General features: G+C 39.1%; 1 protein-coding gene across 2 annotated transcripts in view; it reads right to left on the bottom strand.

Annotated features, from left to right (window-relative positions):
* Window positions 1-21335, bottom strand: part of METAP1 (methionyl aminopeptidase 1) — a 27518-nt gene continuing 6183 nt past the window's right edge. For both annotated transcript variants that reach the window (XM_086888404.1, XM_023927025.2), the window contains exons 2-11: window positions 16891-16942; window positions 14740-14852; window positions 13356-13416; window positions 12073-12164; window positions 11282-11365; window positions 9687-9825; window positions 6965-7096; window positions 4408-4551; window positions 2246-2311; window positions 1-2074 (exon numbers count right to left, since the gene is read on the bottom strand). In XM_086888404.1, the coding sequence (XP_086744530.1) occupies window positions 1914-2074; window positions 2246-2311; window positions 4408-4551; window positions 6965-7096; window positions 9687-9825; window positions 11282-11365; window positions 12073-12164; window positions 13356-13416; window positions 14740-14852; window positions 16891-16942 (1044 nt within the window). In that variant the 3' untranslated portion in view covers window positions 1-1913. The remainder of the gene's footprint in view (window positions 2075-2245; window positions 2312-4407; window positions 4552-6964; window positions 7097-9686; window positions 9826-11281; window positions 11366-12072; window positions 12165-13355; window positions 13417-14739; window positions 14853-16890; window positions 16943-21335) is intronic.

Below are 21335 nucleotides of genomic sequence, written 5' to 3' on the forward strand. Positions count from 1 at the left end.
TTTCTGTTAAAAGCAGCTGCAACTTTTATTTTATAGACCAAAAATGAAGCCCCCCCACCCCCCGCATCATACACACACACATAGAAAAGGCAAGACCATTGTAACCATTCAAGTGAAGGATATGGTGGGCAAACCTCCAGGACAGGCATCTCCTCAACAGTTCATTCAGCACAGGTAATCCCACTCAAGTACTACAGTCTGTTTTTTGTTAAAAATCTCTACACACACGCATACGCACGCACACGCGCTCTCTGTGCATTGTTTCAGGTCACTCTACTGCATAATTAAAACAAGAATAAAGGTAATGAAAACATTGCCGTGATGCTCTTACAGCAACAGAGGTCTGAGGCACTCAGGGCAGAGAAGACATTTTCTGGCAAATCTGGGAGTAGATGAGTCCAGTTCTGTGAAGCACTAACCCCTTTCCCCCACCTAAATTCTGCAGTGCCAAGGGGAGCCAAGGATATGCAGCACTTCATGTTCTTGGATCTGTGGCAACAAATTCACCAGACGTTTTGTAAGAGGTGTATTTTATGCCCATGATTGTATGATTTAATGCCTGTGCTGGCTTAAGTATTTCTTGTGTTACAGTGTGGTGTATGATGAAGTCTACAATGGGGCCTGAAATTTTTCATTACTGTTCAGAAGAAAAAATAACTTCCCTCAGCAGAGACACCAAAGATGATGGAAAGTAAATGGGCATGGAAAAAGAAAGGGTAGAGAAAAGAGAGGCTTAATCAATCCACACTCCTTAACTGTTTCCAGCTCTCCCTGACCCATTAACAAAATATAAAGGGGTATATGTACCAATGTTGCCCACTCTATACCCTGTCTGAGGAAAAAAAGATCAGTTTTCATAGCTGCCCCCCTAAGACTTTCCAAAAGCCTGAAACTCACTCAACCAAGGGGGAAAAAATGACCCGTTTAAAAATCACCAAAAGAAAATGAATACAGTGTTGGACATGTTTCATTTTCACACACTCAGACTTGTTCTGAGATACTTCACTGTAAGTCTTGCAAATCCAATCTCCCACAACTACTGTGGATGTACTTTTAAAAAATTCCCCACAGCTACCACATGTAGGGATCCCATGAATCATGGGATCTTTTTGGTTCTTGTTTCATTCCTTTTATCTAGGCAAGTCTGATACATCAGTTTCACCAAGCTTTTGGTGTAGGAGGCTACCTGCAAGTACTGCTTCGCCAAAAAGCAGTTTATTCCAGGGAGCTGCATATAAGACAGACTTTGTTAACTTCCCATCCTATCAAATCTCCAGCAAGAAAAACAAGTCCTGCCATTAACACAGTGTACCACCCACAGTGGCAATCACTACAGAAGCCACCAGCAGAGATGGGGGCAGATTTAAAGGTAGCCCGCTCTTGTACGTGGCGTGTCGTTCTCCCTTCTGCCCCCTTCTCAACTGATAAACAAACAAGGCCCAGAATAGTATCTGCAGAAGCAAGAGCAAGTCTTTGGAATAAGAAATGCGTAAAATCTCAGGTGCCACTCACAAAGAAAGAGTGATAGGGCACACTGAAATGGTGAAAAAACCTGGATCCCAAAATATCAAGTCCCAGTGGGAAAGCTTACCCACGCTTTTCTAGCTAATATCATGGTAGCAACAGAAGCAATTGTGGGCCTAATTGGAAGAAAGGTGCTAAAGAGATAATTGAAGAAAAAAGGAAAGTACAGCGTGAGTGTTGTAGGTAGGAGGAAAGCAGGAAATTCTTTAAATTCTCTGCTTTTGCAGACATTAGGTCAGGTTCTTGGAGATATTCCTCTTATCTACAATCACTGAGAACAAAGTAAATGGTGAAATCTTTCTATTCTGTACTCTTAAAAAAATGCATAGTACAGGGGCAAAAAATATTTATGTATTTCTCATTCTGATGCACCTGCTCAGTGTGGACTATCACTGGGTCATGAAGTGGGGGCGAATGCTGTCCAGGCGCCGGGTCAGGATCTCACAGCCCGTGTCTGTGACCAGCAGTGTGTGTTCAAACTGTGCCGAGCGCTTCCCGTCCCTCGTCACCGCAGTCCAACCGTCGGGCCAGGTCTCGTCCTGCCAGCCACCTGAAAACAAAAAGCATCACTTCCTGCCAGTCTTTAAATAACAGGTATCAGTCCCCAAAGAGAAATTTTAAAAAAATGTATCAGCTCTACACGATAGAACCAGCATCCTGTTCCACCACTACGTAACAGCAAACAAGAGTAACCATTTTACTCTACTGCTAAATTGCTCACCTTCACAGATCATTGGTTCAATTGTAAATACATGACCTGGCTTCATGACTCCAACTGCCTTGTTTTCTGCAATAAGATAAAACATTCAAGTCAGAAAAAAGAATACCATGTTAGTAAATGAACGAATCCTTGTCCTAACAGAATACAACAGAAACACAGTAGAGTCAGAAAAGCCCTTCTGAGATGATCTGTTCACTTCTCCATTTTTATGTATACATAAAGATTTCCCTTTCCTTCTTTCCTTCTCCCCATCCACCAACACTGTAATACTTACTCAAGAAGCTTAAAATTAATTGCTGTCTTTCTCTCCAACAACTGGAACTTCAACTCTAGTTCTATAAAAACACTAAATAAATATAATACAGGAATTTCTGCACATTTCTATAATGGGAAAGCATAATTAAAAAACAACAGATGTAAGAAGCACTTAAGATACTCAGATAAGGCTTGGAATCTCATTTGTTTGCATTGAGCCATTAGCTCCAATAAACTGTGAAAATGTGGCAGTGGTTAAGTAATCCCATGATTCCATTTATGAAAGACACACTGCCCCCTTATTACCCTGGATAATTGGGTCATAGTGGTGTCAGTGATAATGCTGTGTTCCTTAACTAATATAAAATAGCAGAGCATTTTGAGGCATCCAGGACAATAACACAGGAACTTTTTGATGTTAAATGCAACAAAAATGCTTATGTGGAGGCACATGAACTGATGGACAGCCTGACTGCAGGAGTGCAGTTTGACTTGAGAAAGGCTTCAGCCCATTTCCTTTGCCCTGTTTCACCTGGAAGGACAGCACAGTTCAGATGTAACTGAGCCTGAGAGCTGGAGCAAACTCCAGAACTGCACAGGAACCATTAGCTCCCAGCTACTTTGCTGCTGTAGACAATTTACATTAATTTTACATCCCCTCATCTAACCTTAATTGTGTAAATTTATTACACTGCCTAAATCACCTATAGGCTTTAAAAAATCTCAGAAATCAAGCTGCCACAACAGCAACAGAACATTTTTCTTAGAAAATGAGCTTTCTGCTTTTCAAACTCCTTTCATAGTAGGCTAGAAATAAGCAGTAGCATTCTTTTTTCTCCAAGAGGCTTTAAGTCCCTCAGATCTTTCCACTTTGCTTTTGCTATGACTCTGTATTTTAGAAAAAAACACCCAGCATCTTTCTTTCTGGGAACAGACATATTTGCTCAATGAAAAAAAAAGTTCGAAGTTCCAAATAGCCAGGAAAGATAGAAATTTCCTTGGTCTTGGATTGGATTTTAATTGGTATAAAAAGTTCCCCACCTCCAAAGAATCCATATTTTCTTCATTTTACACAACAAAAAGTACATGCCAGGAACTGATACCCTTTACCCTGCAATTAACAGATTTTTCTCTGTTAGAAAAAATAACGTAGGAAATGGACATGGAAATTGCTAGACTATATTCTATAACTGTAACACGTGTTAAGGCTCATAAGGAGATGGGAAGATGGAGGCACCTGTCAGGTCTAAAGAAATAAGTGTCCTATTATCAGGGCAGCTTTACAGTTGAAGTGAGTGTGAACTTTTCATCACTGCTTCATGATGTTTACTCTGCCCTTAGTTGTCTGCTGGCACTTAAGCTTCCATCCTTTGCCTCTGTGGATTGTTCCTTAGTCTTGCTGGAAAAGCTGTTACAGGGCCATGGACATTTCCAGAAACTACCACTATGTTCATTCCTCCTCTGCCACACACTCGGTTGAAGTTTCCAGAAATACCAAATCACAGCACTCAAATGAAGAAAACTAAAAGAAACAGGATCCAGATTCAGTCACAACACCCATCTATCCTATTCAAAGAGCTTTTCATTTGCATCTGTAAATGGCAATAAGGTTTTGCTTAGAACTTCTAAGGAGAGAAACATTTGGCAGCTCCTGTTAGACAAGAATGTCTAAGGGAATTCAGGCAATAACTTTGAGCACTTACCCATTACTGATGACACCTAACACTAACCATTAGTGCAGGCAGCTAATGCGAGCTCAAGTTCATAAAGTATGCTACAGTCCAGAGTTAAAAAAAAAAAATATTTCTCAAGTGTCAAAATGCCATCCTGATGGCTCAAGTAATTGGGTACATTCACTGCAAATCACTTCTTGTCTCCAGGACAGCACAAAGGGTACGAATACTCACTGGCATAATGGGGCACGTTAGGAGCTGTATGGAAAAGTTTATGGATTCCATGCCCACAGTAGCTCCGAACCACTGAAAATCCATTTGCTTGAGCATGTTTCTGAATTATGTTCCCCAGTTCTCTGTACCGAACACCAGGTTTTACTGCAAAATTAGAGATACAGAAGGAATTTAGAGAGCTTTCTTTCAACACAACTAACCATCAAACACCATCTTTGTAGCACTCATGGCTTGTGTGTCCATCTGTTCCAGTATGCAACTTCCTATGGTCACTTAATCCACTGAGTATATATGTGAGTGCAGTAACTTGAGAGAGGGAGGAAATTGTCTCATATTAAAAAAACAACCCAAGAGACAGAAGTGTATTCTTGTGCCTTTTTCACAAGAATACTGCTTTCTTCCTTTCATAGATGCAAGTGCTCACATTAAAAGTATGTCGAAGTTTGAAATTAAAAATAAAGGACTTTCCAAGTATTTGGTGAGATCTCACACCCTGAGCTGCAGTGCTGCTTGCAATGAATGTATGAACTATATTTTAATATACACTTATGCCTCTACTGTGTGAAAAACGCACACAAAGGAACTGATATTTAGAAAAACAAATAAAAGAAAATGGGTGTCCCTACTGTTAGACAAGATTCTCAGTGACAATGCTACAGCAAATAAGAATTTTCATATTCAGGTTTAATTTTTTTGACAATCCCTTTAGGAAGCCTTTCAAGTTGAAGAGTTTGAAACACATGAAAATGGTGTGAGAAATTCCCTTTGAGCACTTAGACAAGGGAGTAATAATACCATAAAAGCAACAATGTTTCATCATTCAGCTAATGAAAATTCCTACCGAAAACAACCTTGAGCCCCTTAAAACAAAATTTCAAGCTTTTCCAAGACTATTCCAAACTCCCTGAATATATGCTATTCCTTCAGGAGCCAGATATGTGGTTGTGTGGAGCCATCTTTGAAGCAGAGTTCACATCAAGCTAAAACTTTATGTGAAGCAACCTTTAGTTCAATTCTCTGCTAATGTAAGAGACTACAACTAAAACCCCTAAGCTGAATTTACAGAAAATAACAAGAAACTCGTATTACTGGAATATACATGCTTCCTCAAAAATTAAAAAGGACATGGTGGGGAAGAGATTAATCTGTTGCATTTGTGCTAAATAGCTGTGAAGCCTGACAGCACATGCAACTCATTTTGATGGAGCAAGGAGTCCTGTGCTTCTCTCTCATACAGCTCCCTCAGCTAGAGCCCTGCTGGTCCAACATCAAGACTTCAAGATGATTTAAAGAGGGGGGAGGTGACCCCCTTTTAATAGCTGACACACTTGCTGCTGGAATTCCTACTCAGATCCAATGTCTAAAACCCTTTAAAACACATTACAGCATCTAAAAATTGGTAAAAAAGACTTACAGTGAGAATTTCAATCTCACTGTTATGAACACAGGGAAATTTCTGTCACGATTTCTACATCAAGGGGAGGATACAAAGGATATGAGACAACACATGTAACTTTTGCTATAAAAAAGTACAGGACCAAAGACACACACTGTTCTGGTTTAGCTCTGAAAAACAAACTGGTCATTTCAGAACAGCAATCTCACATAAACAGGTCATCTTTATTCTTCACAGCTCAACCTGGCAGCATTCTCTTGATCACACAACGGATTCACAAGACATCATTCTTACGGATTTTTGTCTTTTCAGCTGGACTAGCTATCTCCAAATTATGTTCATTTTAATTTATTTTATTTACATTTACTTTTGACTAAACTCAAGTTTAAAGCCTTACTACATAGCACCCTAAACTTCAATCTTTAGAGGCCATGAAGTGATTAAATTATAATGGGGATTTAAAAAAGCTGCAGTGTATAAAGGATACAGATGGTACAAGTATTTCCATGGACTTGAGAAATTCATCTTTTGTTTTCTGAAGTTGAACAGAACATTCTGCAGCTACCTTTTGATCTCACTGTATGTCTTGATGCAGCTGCCCCAACTGCTAACTAAGCAAGATAATTAAAGTTCTGTAGGTACTGAAGGATATGTATCTGTCTTCTCTGGCACACTCCCACAGGAAATCAAGATCTGGTAACCAGCTTTATGAAATAACCATCAGGTTTGGCAGGGCTAAAAGATACATGTTTAAGCGTTCACAGCGTTTTACCTTAGCAGAGTCACTGTGCAAAAAATATACAAAATATACAAATTATAAAAGTAGGCTTTTCCAAAGCATCCTTCGCTTGCTACATTCTCTAAGTTACTCAGATCAAGGATGTCATACTCATCAGTGGTCAAAGAAAAGGCTGTTTCCATGTCAATGTCATCCATGGATCAGCTCAGCATCAAATACATTTTCCTCATCAGCCCATATTTAAAAAGAAGTTGCAGCCACCACTCACAGAACTGCGCCGTTTGAAGGATCGCTGCTTTACACAACAGCCATCATCAGCTGGTGACAACTTCTGTGTGCTGCAGCAGAAGTCACTCTGAGCAGTGGCAATATGAGCAAGCATGTTTGAGAACCAAAACCTTCATGCTTCAGGCATGTTTTACCTGCATCGATGGCTTGCATTAGGCACTCATAAGTTGTTTGGACAAGCCTCCTGGCACCCTCGTCCACCTCCCCAACATAAAATGTCTCGTTCAGATCTCCGTGGTAGCCATTGCGATAGACGGTGATATCCACTGCAAACAACAGCAGACATGGGAAATCAGCACTCTGATCCTCACTTCCTGCCTCTTGATTTGTGAAAGAGCCAACATGTAAAAATGGGGGATTCTAACTGTGATTACTTCACAAGAATTCCGTAAGAAAACTCCTCCAGCAGAATCAATTCTTTCATTCTTATCCTGTAGATTCTATATAATAATTTTTATGTTAGTGTTTCACTGGTGAACAGTTTGATCTAATGAAACAAAAGAGGGAGGGGGAGGAAGACAATGCCCCAACAATGCAACACAGACTCGGAAAGCTACCATTGGTTTTTTAGGTAAATATAAAAAAGGGAAAGAGAAGCTCTTTGCTCCATGGTGATTTACCTGGTCAAAGTACTTTCTTAGAATTAATTCCTGCACTAATAGGGGGGAATTAAATTATTAAAGGTATGTAATCACAGTTTTACATATCAAGTTGTCTTGCTGTGGCAGAATGGGAACTTTTGTTTCTAAGTCTTTGTCAGTCAGCTGATAGGTCTAATAGCTGCTAGATCACCAAACCCACTGGAAGAGTTATTGCTATGCTGTTCATGAAGAAACCCACACCCAAATCCTCTCACAGGTAAACAGTCATGAAGGAAACTGTAGTGAACAGTAATACTTTAGGAATATTGCACATGAGCTGCTGAGAGAGACCAATACAATCTTGATAGGAAGATGTGGGAAAACACACTTTAGTACCAACAACTAGACATGACTTGAGAGTACTTTCTGGATGACATGTTCCTGTGATTCAAAAAACCTGTTTTGGTCTTTAGCATGGCTTCCAGGCTAAAAGTTTTATATAAAGAAAAAGACAGATGCTTCCTTTTAATTGTTCATTGGTACATTCCAAGGTACCTTTTCTATCCCTCCTTGTAACCAGTTTTGGTTCTCCTTTTCAAGAGGCTTTTGAGCCACTACCTTACAGAAAGGAAGCCCAGTTCTTTCTCATTCTAACAAAGCAGAAGGCTCGAAACTTGATCAAATGCAGGAATGTGGACAAAGGTATGACTAAAGCCTCTTACAGAAGGTGTTGTCCAGGGCTGAGGTACAGCCTTGGCATGCAAACAGCAGAGAGGTAAAGGCCCCATGTAGATGAAGCCAACCATGTTGATTAGAAGGCTGGAGCATTTCTTCAATTAGAAAAAGCTGAGAGAATTCAGATTGTTCAGCCTGGAAAAGAAAAAGCTTTGGGGTGACTTAATTGTGGCTTTCCAGCACCTGACAGGAGCCAAGAAGAAAGACAGAGAAGAACTTTTACAAGAGCAAGTAGGGACAGGTAAAGGAGGAATGGATTCAAACTGGGAGAGAGTAGGTTTAGATTAGACACTAAACAACAATTCTTTATGGTGAGAGTGTTGAGGCACTGGTTTCCCGGTAAAACTGTCGATGCCCCATTCCTGGAAATGTTCAAGGTTAGGCTGAATGGGGCTTTGAGCAACCTGGTTTATATTAAAAGTATCCCTGTCCACAGCACAAGGGTGGAACCCAGATGATCTTTAAGGTCCCTTTCAACCCAAACCGTAATTCTATGAGCTGGGCTTCTCACACTGGACTCCAGCAATGCCAGAATAGCTGGCAATAATAAAGAGATGTGCAAAGACATCATCTTTGAAATTAAAATAAGATAAAGGAAATATGGCATACATTGTTACATGTACCCTACAAGCTCAGAGCTTTCAAACAGACTACACCTCACCCAGACAGGGGCAGCAATCATGACACTTGTTCTGAAAAGGCTGCTATCCACAGTACTGAGCTGTAGGCTTAGTAGCTATTATTACAAGCTAATATGTATCAAATATCTGATAATTTAAAAATATTACAATCTGCTTCTAGAGGTAGGTGAAACCTTAGCATACACTATGTATTTATTTACATGTAAGAGAAAAGCAAACTAATGCAATAATCAAAGGTGCAAACGTTTGTACAAAAAATGCATCATTAATTTTTACTGCCAAACCAGAAGAAATGGAAGTCAAAAGAAGAGATGGTCAAATAATTTATAAAACTATCTCTCACCACTCAAGAAGGCCTGAGTACCTTGAGTATCAAGAACAAAACACAGCTGGTATTGTTAGACTGTGAGATGCTCAAAAAAAGGTAACATGCACCTATACAATGCTTCCAGATTAGGACCCTTTAAAGTCATAATAATTATCATGAGCATAGCAAAATTTTAAGAATCTAGAGCCATCTAATCAAGAATTCACTCAGAACTAACCCAGTTGAATAATTCAATATACATTTTATTCACTATATATACAGTCTGGAACAACTGGAATCTAGCCCACTAGTGGAATACTCAGGCACTATACTAATGCACAGATCAGGGTAGAAGAATTATGGAGCTCTTAAAATGGACGGAAATTTTGAAATTATTTTATTAAATAAATTCATTAATTGAAGTATGTAAAAAGCAGAGGTAAATGAGAACAACCTAACTGGTAAATGAGAACAAAAGCCTCTCTTAAGAAGCTACTCCAATGATGTTGCCTGCTTCTAAAACCTCACCCTACTGCATGGTTTAAATGCACAGAGGGTAGAAATGTTTAAGGGTAATTTTCACAGCACTTACCATTAACAATATCTCCCTCCTGCAACGGCCTCCTGTCAGGAATTCCATGACAGATCACTTCATTCACTGACGTACAACATGACTTGGGGAAATTATAATAATTCAAAGGGGAAGGATAACAATTCCTTGCAATACAAGCCTAAATAGAGAAGGTACAATTTACACCAAAAAGTTCTGTACAAAGAAAAACACAGAAAAAAACATGTGTGCAACAGCTTTACAGTAAGACTGACAGGCTGAAAAGCAGTGACTCTTAAAAATAAGATTCTTCAAGCATTTCTTGGCAGTGTTTTTGCTATGCCTTGCATTTCTTACCAGGAAGAAATTAAAGCTACTTTAATTTTTTTTCTGCTCATGTTCATGTTTGACTGTGAATGCTGAGATATTCAGGTTTGAAACAATGCATGGCAATATTTATCCAGTTTTAAAAAGTAATTTTCAATTACTGCTTTTAAGCATCCAGTCCAAGATTTTTGCAAGACACACAAGCTAAACAAAATATTTAGCACTACTCTTCCCCCCAGCTTTAAAACCTTAAGCTGCTTCCCTTGCACTGTAATAACCTTTTAGTATTTTTGCAAAACTGACCTGTTTCATATACTTACACATACATACATACATACATACACATACTGAGGAAAGTACTGAAAAAAAATGTTGTGTTAATTTTTTTTTCTTTTTTTTAAATAATACTGTTTTTAAAACTGCAAAATACCAATTAGGGATATCAGTCAGTAACAGCAACATGCCAAAGTTTCCATAAACTGCTGAGATGGGGTAACTCCATGTTAACTACCAGTTGTTCATACCATACTTTATGCCTAAGCAAGAAATTTGGTGTTTAATACAGTTCAACAGAAGTCTCCAGCCTAATAAAAGCAGGCAATCTTGGCTGAACAGCTGCACAGATAAGCTCTCTAACAAACCTACCTATACCAAAATCGTTGCCTTTCCCACAATGGACAGAAGTAGCCTCAAGTACCAGATTACATGACTCATTGAAAAGACAGCAAAGAAAAAAATTATGCAATTCAAATATCTATGTAAAGTTAAGGCAGGAAGATTCTTGAGCATGTCTTTTGAACACTTCACTGGACTATGGCTTTATTTTGTCAGACTGCATCAGACATCTTGTTTCAGTTCTCTCTGAGGCATCTCAGTTCTGATTCCCAATCATAAATAATTTAACTTTCTCCTCTATATGTCTTAACCAACCACAGAGAGTACAAGTCCATGGCCTACATACGGTGTTTTTATATAATGCTATCTGTGGAGAGAAAAGGGTTTAGAAGAAAGAAAATAATATGATGTTGACTGAGAAAGCAAGTGAAGAAACTTAGAAGAAATCTGAGGCCAGAAATATGGAAGCAGCTGATACAGAGAGAGGCCCGGGAGTTCCTAAATCACTTTGAACCCACCATTGCACTGTAGCACATTCTTGCCATCTGCACTACCCACCAGCTTCAAACTGGGAAACAGTTTGAAATAAAGAAATGGAATTCATGCAACAAAGAAAACCACACAATCATCATTTGAAAATAATGATATAGAAGAAAACACTTATAAACACCAGAAGAATAATAAACTAATCTTACTAAATGGACAGCATGATCAATTTCTTCAGTAGTTACTCCTGGTTTCACCATCATGGCAGCAACATCCAATACTTCTCTAGCAAGCTGCAAATGAAACAATTTAAAATAGATTTAAAATTGACCCGTTGTCTTAATTTAAGTTGATTTAAAGTAGACCAGGACTATTCTCTACATGATTCATAACCCATTTTTGACAGCTATGCTGAGATCACCAGGAAAGTTGTGTGGAGTTGGGCTCTAGAAAGACTTTGATATAGCTCCAGGTCATGTACTCATCCATGTCTGTAAGAGCTGAAAATACCCCAGTTAAGGTTTGGACCACATTTTCCTTGAATGCCATAATCTTAAATCAGACTACCTAAATATATTTCAAAGTCTGACTTTATGCACAAGGAAGTGATTACAATTGAACAGCTCTTTTTCAAAAATTGTTAGGGATGGGGCTTTGTTTTGATTTTTAGTTTTTACTTAGTACCAACTCCAGGAGAGGAAAAAATTCTCATTTATGCACTATAAAACATATTCTTAAGAGTAACAACGTGTCAGTCACAGACTGTCTTACTACTAATAACAAATGCAGGAAACAGATAAAAGTCACCCTTCTGCTTGCAAAATACATTACTGGGAACTGGGGTCAAAAGAAGAGAAAAAGCCAGAAAATATCAAGCTTCCCAAACTATTTTTCAGTGCTCTAAAGTGGTATAATAAGGTGCTGTGACAAAGTTGTAAAATCATTATAGATTTTTGAAGAATGTAAAGGCACCTTGCAAGAAAAATCAAAACCCCCTTACCCTACACACCACGCGCATCCCTTCTATATCCTCAGATGACAGTATTTTTATTTGAGAGGTTCCTTTTAAAGCTTGTTCTGATTCAGACATTCCTGAAAAGGAAAAAGGGAGAAGATTAAAAAAAGAAAGTAAAAACCCCATGTTATATAGGGTGATTATTGCTACACATATCCAATCCAGGGACTTCTTTAGCTTACCAAGAGCAACAGAAGTACAAACTTTCTCACCATAGCCTAAAGTAAAAAACCCACCAAGCCACAGTATTATCATCATTATTCAGATTAGCTGAAATTCATAAGCCCTGCACAATACCATAATGCCCCACATGCTCAGGAAGCCCATTCACTTACTGCATAAAACCAGCATTTAGTCCAGTTAGTCAAAACACAGTCTTAAGTATCAGGTTTACAAGGAAGTTATTTTATTCATAGAAAATGATTTTTCAGCTGCTCTTAGAAAATAATTAGTGAAAATTACATTCTAAAACAGTCATAAAGGGTTACATGAGATTGGGAATATATCTGGTCATACTACTGCAATAATCAGCTGACAAAAACATGAAAATTCTTCCTACCGAAGTCTGTGAAATCTCAGCATTATAGGTGAGCAACCCTTTAAAATCCAGTATTTTATGTTGTTTTAATATTTACACTCTTTTAAAAATAGCTATGGAATACCTTAAAATTAACCTTAATGCTAAGAGACTTTACAGCAGCCTTTTGGGGAAATGCAAAGCTCCAGTAATGGTATAAAAAGGGGAAAATACCAAAACAATCCAATAAGCAAGTAATTTTGAATGCATTCCCTCTCTGTCCAAAAATAGCTGGAATTCATACATCAGTTTTGTTTTGGGGGATGCATACTGCAAGGTTTTCTTGGTTTTGTTATACAATAATACATTTTCAACAGATATACTGATGCCACAGAGAATGGTTCAGCAGGATTCATCTGTGGCAGTCAACTGATTGCTGTTTGTTATCAAATTAACAACAGAACTAGGACTTTTATGTTTGAGATAACAAAACCCCAAAACCAAATTAACTAATTCTTAATTTCCTGTACACATTTGAAAGACAACCCATTACAAACTTTGAACTTCCAGAAAATACTTGCAACCATGATTTTTTAAAATTCAGTAAGTTACTGTGAGGAAGAAGTAAAGTGAGAACAGATACAAGAGGTTCCCTTCTCCATTAACTCCTTGATGCTTTAAAGGCTTTTTCAATTAACAGGAAAACAGAGAGCAAACATAACACTCATAACTATGTTTTGTTTCATGTTACCTAGTGGGTGATCAGCATAATCTGGTCTCTGAATATAACTTGGCACAGGTCTTGTTGGTGTCTAAATAAATCACAGGCAAAGTTGGTTAGGTTGCAAGAATACTTATTACAGTCACAGAAAAATACAATATGAAATAAGATATATTTCATGTGAAATATGGCTAAGTCCATTTGGAAAAAGTTGCAAAGTATGTAAACACTCCAAAAGTTCCAAGTTTCATTCCCAAACATTCTGTTACTCTCTATTGCTATCATATTATACAACTTTCAACAGACAACTGCACAGCTTTGTAAAAATCAGATTTTTATTGTCAAGTGAATCAAGCTGGTTTTATAATGTATTATGCCTTACTGTAGTGCTTTTTTTCTGCTGCTTTCCAGACTCCGTGTGCACTGGGTCCAAATACATCCCTCTTCTCTTTAGCAAGATTGCTACTTCTGATCATCACCTTAGTCAAAATCTCTAATTTCATTTGCATCAGTCTCACAGCAGACACAAGACAAAAAAGCCAATGTTCAGAGATAACACAACTAAATTACTTAGCCAGTGAAATATCCCAAATACCTTTTTCTCCAACAACACTAACAAACACACATGGGCTCAGGCTCTTCTAATCTGTTCTCTAATGAGCCTGTAACAGATGGAGAAGACTAGAAGAGAATGCCACTGGGGCAGCTTTTCTAGTACAGGCCAATTAGAAAAGACAAATGTACAGAAAATGCCATTATTGCTGTAAAAAAAGCTTCAGCTTATTCCATGTACAAACTTGTACCAATTTAAAAATACAGTTAGGTCTGTATATACATATATATATACACACACAGTTATATGTCATCATCTTCTAAAAGCACCTTTCACAACCAAAGATCTTACTGACCTCTGTTGTTCTTCACCATGCCAGTGCTGGAGATTACTGTAACCTCAGTTCTTTCAGCTGTTCACCAGTTCACTCACCAGGTTATTTTAAACCACTTACATAATATAATATAAAACCATTTATTTAAATTCTAAATTAGTTACCTGAGCTTTTCAGAAACAGACTGCTCTGTAACTGGCAAGGACAACAAACAGCTAGGAGACATCATCTGAACTAGCAGTAGCTTTTTTGCAGAATAAATGTCACAGTGTACATCCAAAAGGTATGAGCTTAAGCCTGTTACTGATGCTCACAGGCGCTTTCTTAATTATAAATATACCAGGAAATAGAACAAGTTAAACTAAAATGAACTACAATAAGGACAGCTATGCATGTCCTTGCAATTGGGTTCAGATCAAAAAGCTCTCCTCTCTCAGCTGAAATGTGGGAGTTCATCAGGTCAGGGGTGATCCATTAGTTGCTACAGAACATGGCAGTGCTGGAGTAGAGTGGCACCTCTTGCTTACCAATGGATAGTGTGGCCTGAGCTTCCCTGTGTATCGATAACCAGACCAGGGATTTGTGTTAACATCTCCTTCCAGGCTCCAGGAGGAAACTTCACGCTTAGCTTTTTCATCTTCTGAAAAGACAAGAAAAAGGGGGGAAAAAGTTGCAGCAGCAAAATCTGTCCTACTAAGAATGAGAACTGTGGGGTCTAGAAAGTGCCTTAGAAGTGCGCAAGTCTAGATCTGACTGTCTGGCATTTTATATACTGATATATGAAAGTGTAAGTAGCAGTTATTATTTTGTATTGTCCATTCCAAATTCACATTCTTCCTACCCTATTCAATAGCAAACTGGGAAATGTCAGGACTGAATACACAAAGGAAGTGTAGTAATTAAGTTGTTCCTCATTTGTAGCTTTATAACACAGCGCTTGTTTTCATTCCTGGGAAAAAAGCCTGTTTCTAGAGAGGAACTCACCATCCTTTCAATCAAAACCTTTGCACTGCAGATGAATGCTCCTTTCTTGTGATCTCCCTTAGCACCCAGTGACCGAAATGACCTGAGGTGGGAAGGAGGCCATCCAAAGGTGGAAGGGAGGCCATCCAAGTGTCAGGCTCAACACATGGAGGCTGCTACCCCTCCAGAGCTGATAAAGAGAGCGCAAGTCCTGCCACTTCTGCAGTTCAGGACAAGCACTGCTCACACCTTAGAAGATGGTCCCAAACTGCTGAAGCTTCCCAGCTCTCATTGTGAAATTCATGTCTGACAGGGTCCAATGACTGACTTCATCCACAAATAACACATTCTTACGAGGGCAAATTGAAGGTGTTTACATAAAGGCTTGAAACAAGCAGATCCTGAGCAATACCAAAATGAGAAGCATTTACTCAGAAAGAGAAGGCAAGGGTTAAGAGAGAGCATGGTAACATTAATCTTTAACTCATAACTGGATAACTTGTTTGTTTTATCTTTTTATATCTCAGAAGGATGAAGAGGCAGTAAAAGGTCTGCCATTGCAAGCCCTTATGTCAATTCCTCAGAGCCTCTGTGGTTGACATCTGAGCCATCTGCTCAAATGACATTCAGTTCAGATGAAACTGAGAAATAACAATTTAAAAGTCCAAAGCTTTTCACATTCACACAAATTAACAGGTTACAGAATGCCAAGTGTGAACTACTAGAACCCTATACTGGGAAGGCAGAAAGAAGGAAAACATTTTTAATTGTCTCTACTACTCCAACCTATTTACCATTCAACGTTTATCATGGAAAAAGAAGCATTACTGGTTTTTAGGAAAGGAGGTAAATTATTTGAGGATGTGAGTTTCTGCTGTATCACTTTTTAATCCTACTTCCTTTTTCAGCAGAGCTTAATGAAGATAGGCAGGATGGTGGCAGGGAGAAGGCAAGGGGGCAGAACTGAGGTCTGCCCTCTCCTCTTTGGTTCAGACTCATGGACTATTTTCACTACTCAGAAAAGGTAGAATCTACCAGTCTCCTAGTATTTATGTGCCAGAGCTACCAGCTGTCACTAAGGCACACATATACTCTTACTACCTTGAACTGAACTCAGCAAAATCCTAGCTATGATACATCCTCTATCAGTGGCTGTACCATGCACACAAGCATTCTCCCTTTTTTTCCAAAAATGTACCGAACAGCTGCGCTCTGACTCACTTGTGCTCCAGCAAGTGTCTAATCACAAAGACTTTGCAAGAACCTTTCCCACTGCACTGCCTTTGACTGCATTAGACATCAAAATGCTATGAAGGAACACTGCTTTACAATAGTGACTTATTATTCTCCTTGTCCTTTATTTCAGCACCCCTCTTTCTGTGTTCATACACCTGGCAACGTAGCTCAAGCAGTAATTCACACAAATACAAAAGTGAATAGAAGCAAACAGTGGTGTGAACCTCTGCCTCTGAAATTCTACACAGCACTTTTGACTGTCAGGAACTGGACAAAATTTCAGATGTGCATCATCCAGTGCTAAGTATCTTGGAAAAAAAACCCAATACCATTCCTAGGAGAGCAGCACAGAGCAGCTGAGGTTGGAAGGGACTTCTGGAGGTCATCTCCAGCTCAAGCAAGGCCACCTAGAGCTCACTGCACAGGACAAAACCAATTCAAAGCAATATGAAAACGCATTTAAAAAGTAATGTACTTACTTGCTTTCTTGTGTAACAACTTGTGAGTGGCCCAGCTTCCCTTAAAGCATTCCTAGAATTGCAAACAAAATGTATAAATACATGTTTTAAGCAGTATTTACATGGACAGATATGCCAACATGACAAAATAAAGAAGCAAATGTATTTTAAAAGAAAACTGGAAGACTGTTTTTATTAACCCTTGCAGCAATAAATGCTACTGTAACTGCTAGTCTTAGCAATAGAAAATATTACATTCAAAAGTTTATGAACCAGAATAAGCAGAAAAAGCACAGCCAAACAGACAACACCCATAGCAGTGAAATACACTGATATAATCCTATATATTAATGACCCTTTATCATTTTAATGAGTAACTAAACACCATGGTGGCTGCAGGTTGGCTGAAACAGAGTCTGTGTCTGTAGCTGATCTTACAGCGCTGCAGCGAGCAGCAAGGTCCTCCCTTGACAAAAAGCCATCTCCTCCTGCTAATTGCATCCCTTCTGTCTCCTGCTACAGAACAGGAAAGAGCAAGAGAGGCCAATTAGCACAACCACAGGGGAACTAATAAAGTAGACTAAAGGGCAGAAATGAGGGCTACTGAATGAAAATAGGAAATTGAAAAAACAATATTGAGAAAGTTGAAATGGAAATCAAGAAAAGAGTGACTGTGGAGGAGTTTAGTCTTTTCTTCCCAAATACAAGTAGAGCAGTTCATGCAAGGAACAAAGAATCAGCAAAGGGGCAGATGGAAATGGCTAGCAGCTGAAGAGTAAAGAAGGACTAAGATGAAGAAAAGACATGAAAGAAAATAAAAGAGATGTAAGTAGAAAAGCCACAGAAGGCAGCATTAAAGGTGATCCTTTAAGGTGCTAATTAGCGAATTACTTGGGTTTGTAGCAGAAATTCTAAATCAATGGCTATGTGCACTCAAAACACCCATTAAGAAACTACTAATTCAAATCACTGACAATTACAGCTGAATTTCTGGAGGCAGGAAGCAAACTGTTTTTCTTTTTAAGGAAAAACAATACTAATGCTGAATCATCATTGTAAAACCACCATCCAGAGCCAACAACTGATTCAACCTAAAGTATACAAAAGTCAACCAGTCCAAGACAACACATCTGCAAACTAAGCCCAGCTTGTGACATTCTACTCTTGCTTCAGGGTTGCTCTTGAGCCCTCTGAGCTGTTTGTTTCTGTTGAGCCACCTTCTCCCTCCTCCCTCATTAGTCTTGCAAGCAGTAGTTACCAAAGTGTGCCCACAAACACCCAGTACAGTGGTGCACAGGTACACCTAGGTTCAGAGAGACCCTGCTGTGTGTGTGCTGTTCCCCTCATGACCAGAACCAGTTGCTCATTGTGTTCTGCTACCCCACACACCACGAGTGACTGCACTGCCAGGGGCTCTGAAACCAACACTTCCGATGACCGGAGAGAACATCCCTTCCAACAGCAGCCCAAGGTTTGGTCACACTTATATAACCCACAGCACAAAAAGACCTTTGCACTGCACTCTTCTCTGCTGGGGAGCAGGGAGAAAAGGAACAGGTTTTAACTGAGGCCTGCTTTAGGGAAAAAAAAAAATACATAAAAATGCTATTTCAAGGACACTAGAAGCACCAGTATGGTTTTTTTAATCCCCTTTCAAACACAAGGTCTTTGTTCTGAAGCATAAGAAGGATTACACAACTACGGACTTAGAGCAACTACCAAGTCTGCAAACTTAGAATCCACTTTTTTTAATATAAAGGAGTCTTTGGGGAAGGAAGACATACATCAGCTTTGGTAATTACTGACTGTAGTTCATTCTCTGCTTTCCCATTAAATTTTGGGGGCTGTTCTCCAATGCCCTTGGCTTTGTCCTACACCAACAGCCTTTCCTCTTTGCTGGCCCATAACCAGAAAACACCAGGCACACACAGCACTAGGGACAGTACCATAAACCTCAGAGGCTCCATTTCGGCTTTTTATTTCCTGCAGCTGTGGACAACCTAAGATGATTCTGCATAAGGCTGCCATATGCCAAAGCTTTCCCAAATATGTTTCCCAGATTCTTCTTGCCATTTATCTCCAGAGGAGCAGTAGCTCTGCCAGAACTCCTGGGGCATAGCTCCAAAGCTGCTGTACCCCGAGACAACCCAGACAAGTGCATCATGTGCACATCCATCAACTGCAACACACAGTAAGTCTGATGCATTTTTGTGAGCAGGGGCTGTTACAAGTGCAATGTACAATCAATGAATTTCTCTGCCTTGGTCTGACACTTCTGGAAGGCACCCAGAGCTGCAGCACACATGCTGCAAATCCACCTACAGCCCATCTATTTTGTGTAGGATCAGTCATACGTTTCCTGCAAGTGCTGGACTTACCCGGTACATACAAATTATTTATATTCAACAACCTACTGCACAAGCACCACACTGCACATGACTGCAGAGCTCTGCCTTGGCAATTCCACAGAAAAATATGGCAGCTGGCATCTCACTGGTTGGAGAATCACAACTCTGGTAACAAAGCACTGCCAAAGTACCACTGCACATTGCAAACACCCTCACCTTCTATACCACAGACTTCTCAACAAGCTATGGAAGAAACCTCCTCTTTCTCTCCATCTGAGCCACTTTTTGGAGTATTTTCTGGAGAAAATGACGCTTTTCACTGAGCCTTCTCCTGAGACATCTACTTCAATCTTGCTATCACCATTCCTGTCTCTTAATAATTCTTTTGTTTCTATGCCCTACCCAGGTCAGGATAGAAACTTTTCGATGACTAAATAAACAAAATCCAGGGAAAATGTATTCAGGATGACTTTTAATATTAAAATTAAGAAAATAAAGATTTTTTTTTTCCAGATACAGTGAAAAAAGGAACATGTAACACTGCACGGCTATATTTTAAAACATCTATTTAAATAGCTTCAGGGGGACAGTACACAGGAACAATATGAATAAGTTTCTTGGAAGACTTCCTGGGTTTCATTTCAAGCACTACATTATCCATTAGCATGCCTGATATTAATATCCCCACCCTTCTCACCTAAAGCATTTTTCTTTTTATTGCATGTGACTTTTATACCTCAATCCAGACAGACATAGAAACACGGAAGAGGACTGTACAAGAAGAGAGGTCAAATGTACAACAAAAAAGAAAGCAGAGGGGTAATCCTTGTCTTGTTTAAAGCAATCCTGGGTACAACTATTCAATCACTAAGAAAAATATAAATGTGCCTTCTAGACAAAGGCCGTCAACATACTGAAACCTTTAACAACACTTCTGGCTTCAAGACATTCTTAAGCCAATTCCACTGGTTTTGTGTTTAGGGACAATTTCAACCCCTGTGCTCACCAGAATATATCAAAAGGTAACCAAAGGCAAAATCGGCATTACCATTTGGAAAGATGTTGGATCCCCTTGTGGAAGCCGTGTTGTTTCTGAAAATTATTTTTAACCTTAAGGACTCACCCAATATCAACAGAATCATGCAGCATAGCAGCATTTGTTTTATAGTATAGTGTATTTTCACTATGAACACACTGATCACTACCAAATACCTTGAGATTTTTGATTTTTTTTAATTAACCATTGAAAGAACAAAACCCTCTAAAACAGTTATTGAAGTAATTAGGGGGAAAAAAACTGTGCTATGCTTATTGTCATCATTATATCAATAACAGAAAGTTTCTTATTCATTCAATTCATGTATGCATACAATCTGATTAAGAGGTGGGAAAGTACAGCCAACTGCAAATTTCAGAGGAGAAAAGGATGCTCAATCAAGATTAGGACATTACTGCACCACAAACTTCCAAACAGCACAGATATAACAAACTGGATTTAAATAAGCTACCCACAGACAGGGATGTCGCATCCCTGGATGTGTTCACAGCCAGTATAGATGGAGCTCTGAACAACCTGGTCTAGTGGAAAATGTCCCTGCCCATGGCAGGGAGTTGGAACTAGATGGTCTTTAAGGTCCCTTCCAAGCCAGGCCATTCTGTATCCAAGCCCAGGAAGCACAGCAGAGAATTCAAGCTGATAGACTGTGTTTCTGAACTGCCTTTGCCTGGGAGCAGTTAATTTCAAGTTAGCTCTGGCATCCCCTCTGTCAGCACTCCAACTTGTGTCCAACTTCCACAGAACTACCCTCTCCATCGTCTACAGTCATCATATAGAGCCACTGTGATGAATTTCAAAAAATACCTACTTTATAGGAAAAAAAAAGGATAGTTGGAATCAAGACTGTGAGGACAGACTGTCTCTTTGCATGTCATTATACCCTGAATTGCAATGGACAAACACCTAGGAAACCGTGCCAAACAGAACACTGTATTTAAAAATATTCTGAGCAATCTTTTTAACAGAATTTACAAATGTCCTTTAGAATGTAAAACTGTCTGGGGCTTAACCTGAGACCATACCATTTTGCATAATGAGAACTCATTTTTAACCAAATACCT

This window comes from Cyanistes caeruleus, chromosome 5 (assembly GCF_971803275.1).
Source record: "Cyanistes caeruleus chromosome 5, bCyaCae1.hap1.1, whole genome shotgun sequence".
Lineage (NCBI taxonomy): Eukaryota > Metazoa > Chordata > Aves > Passeriformes > Paridae > Cyanistes > Cyanistes caeruleus.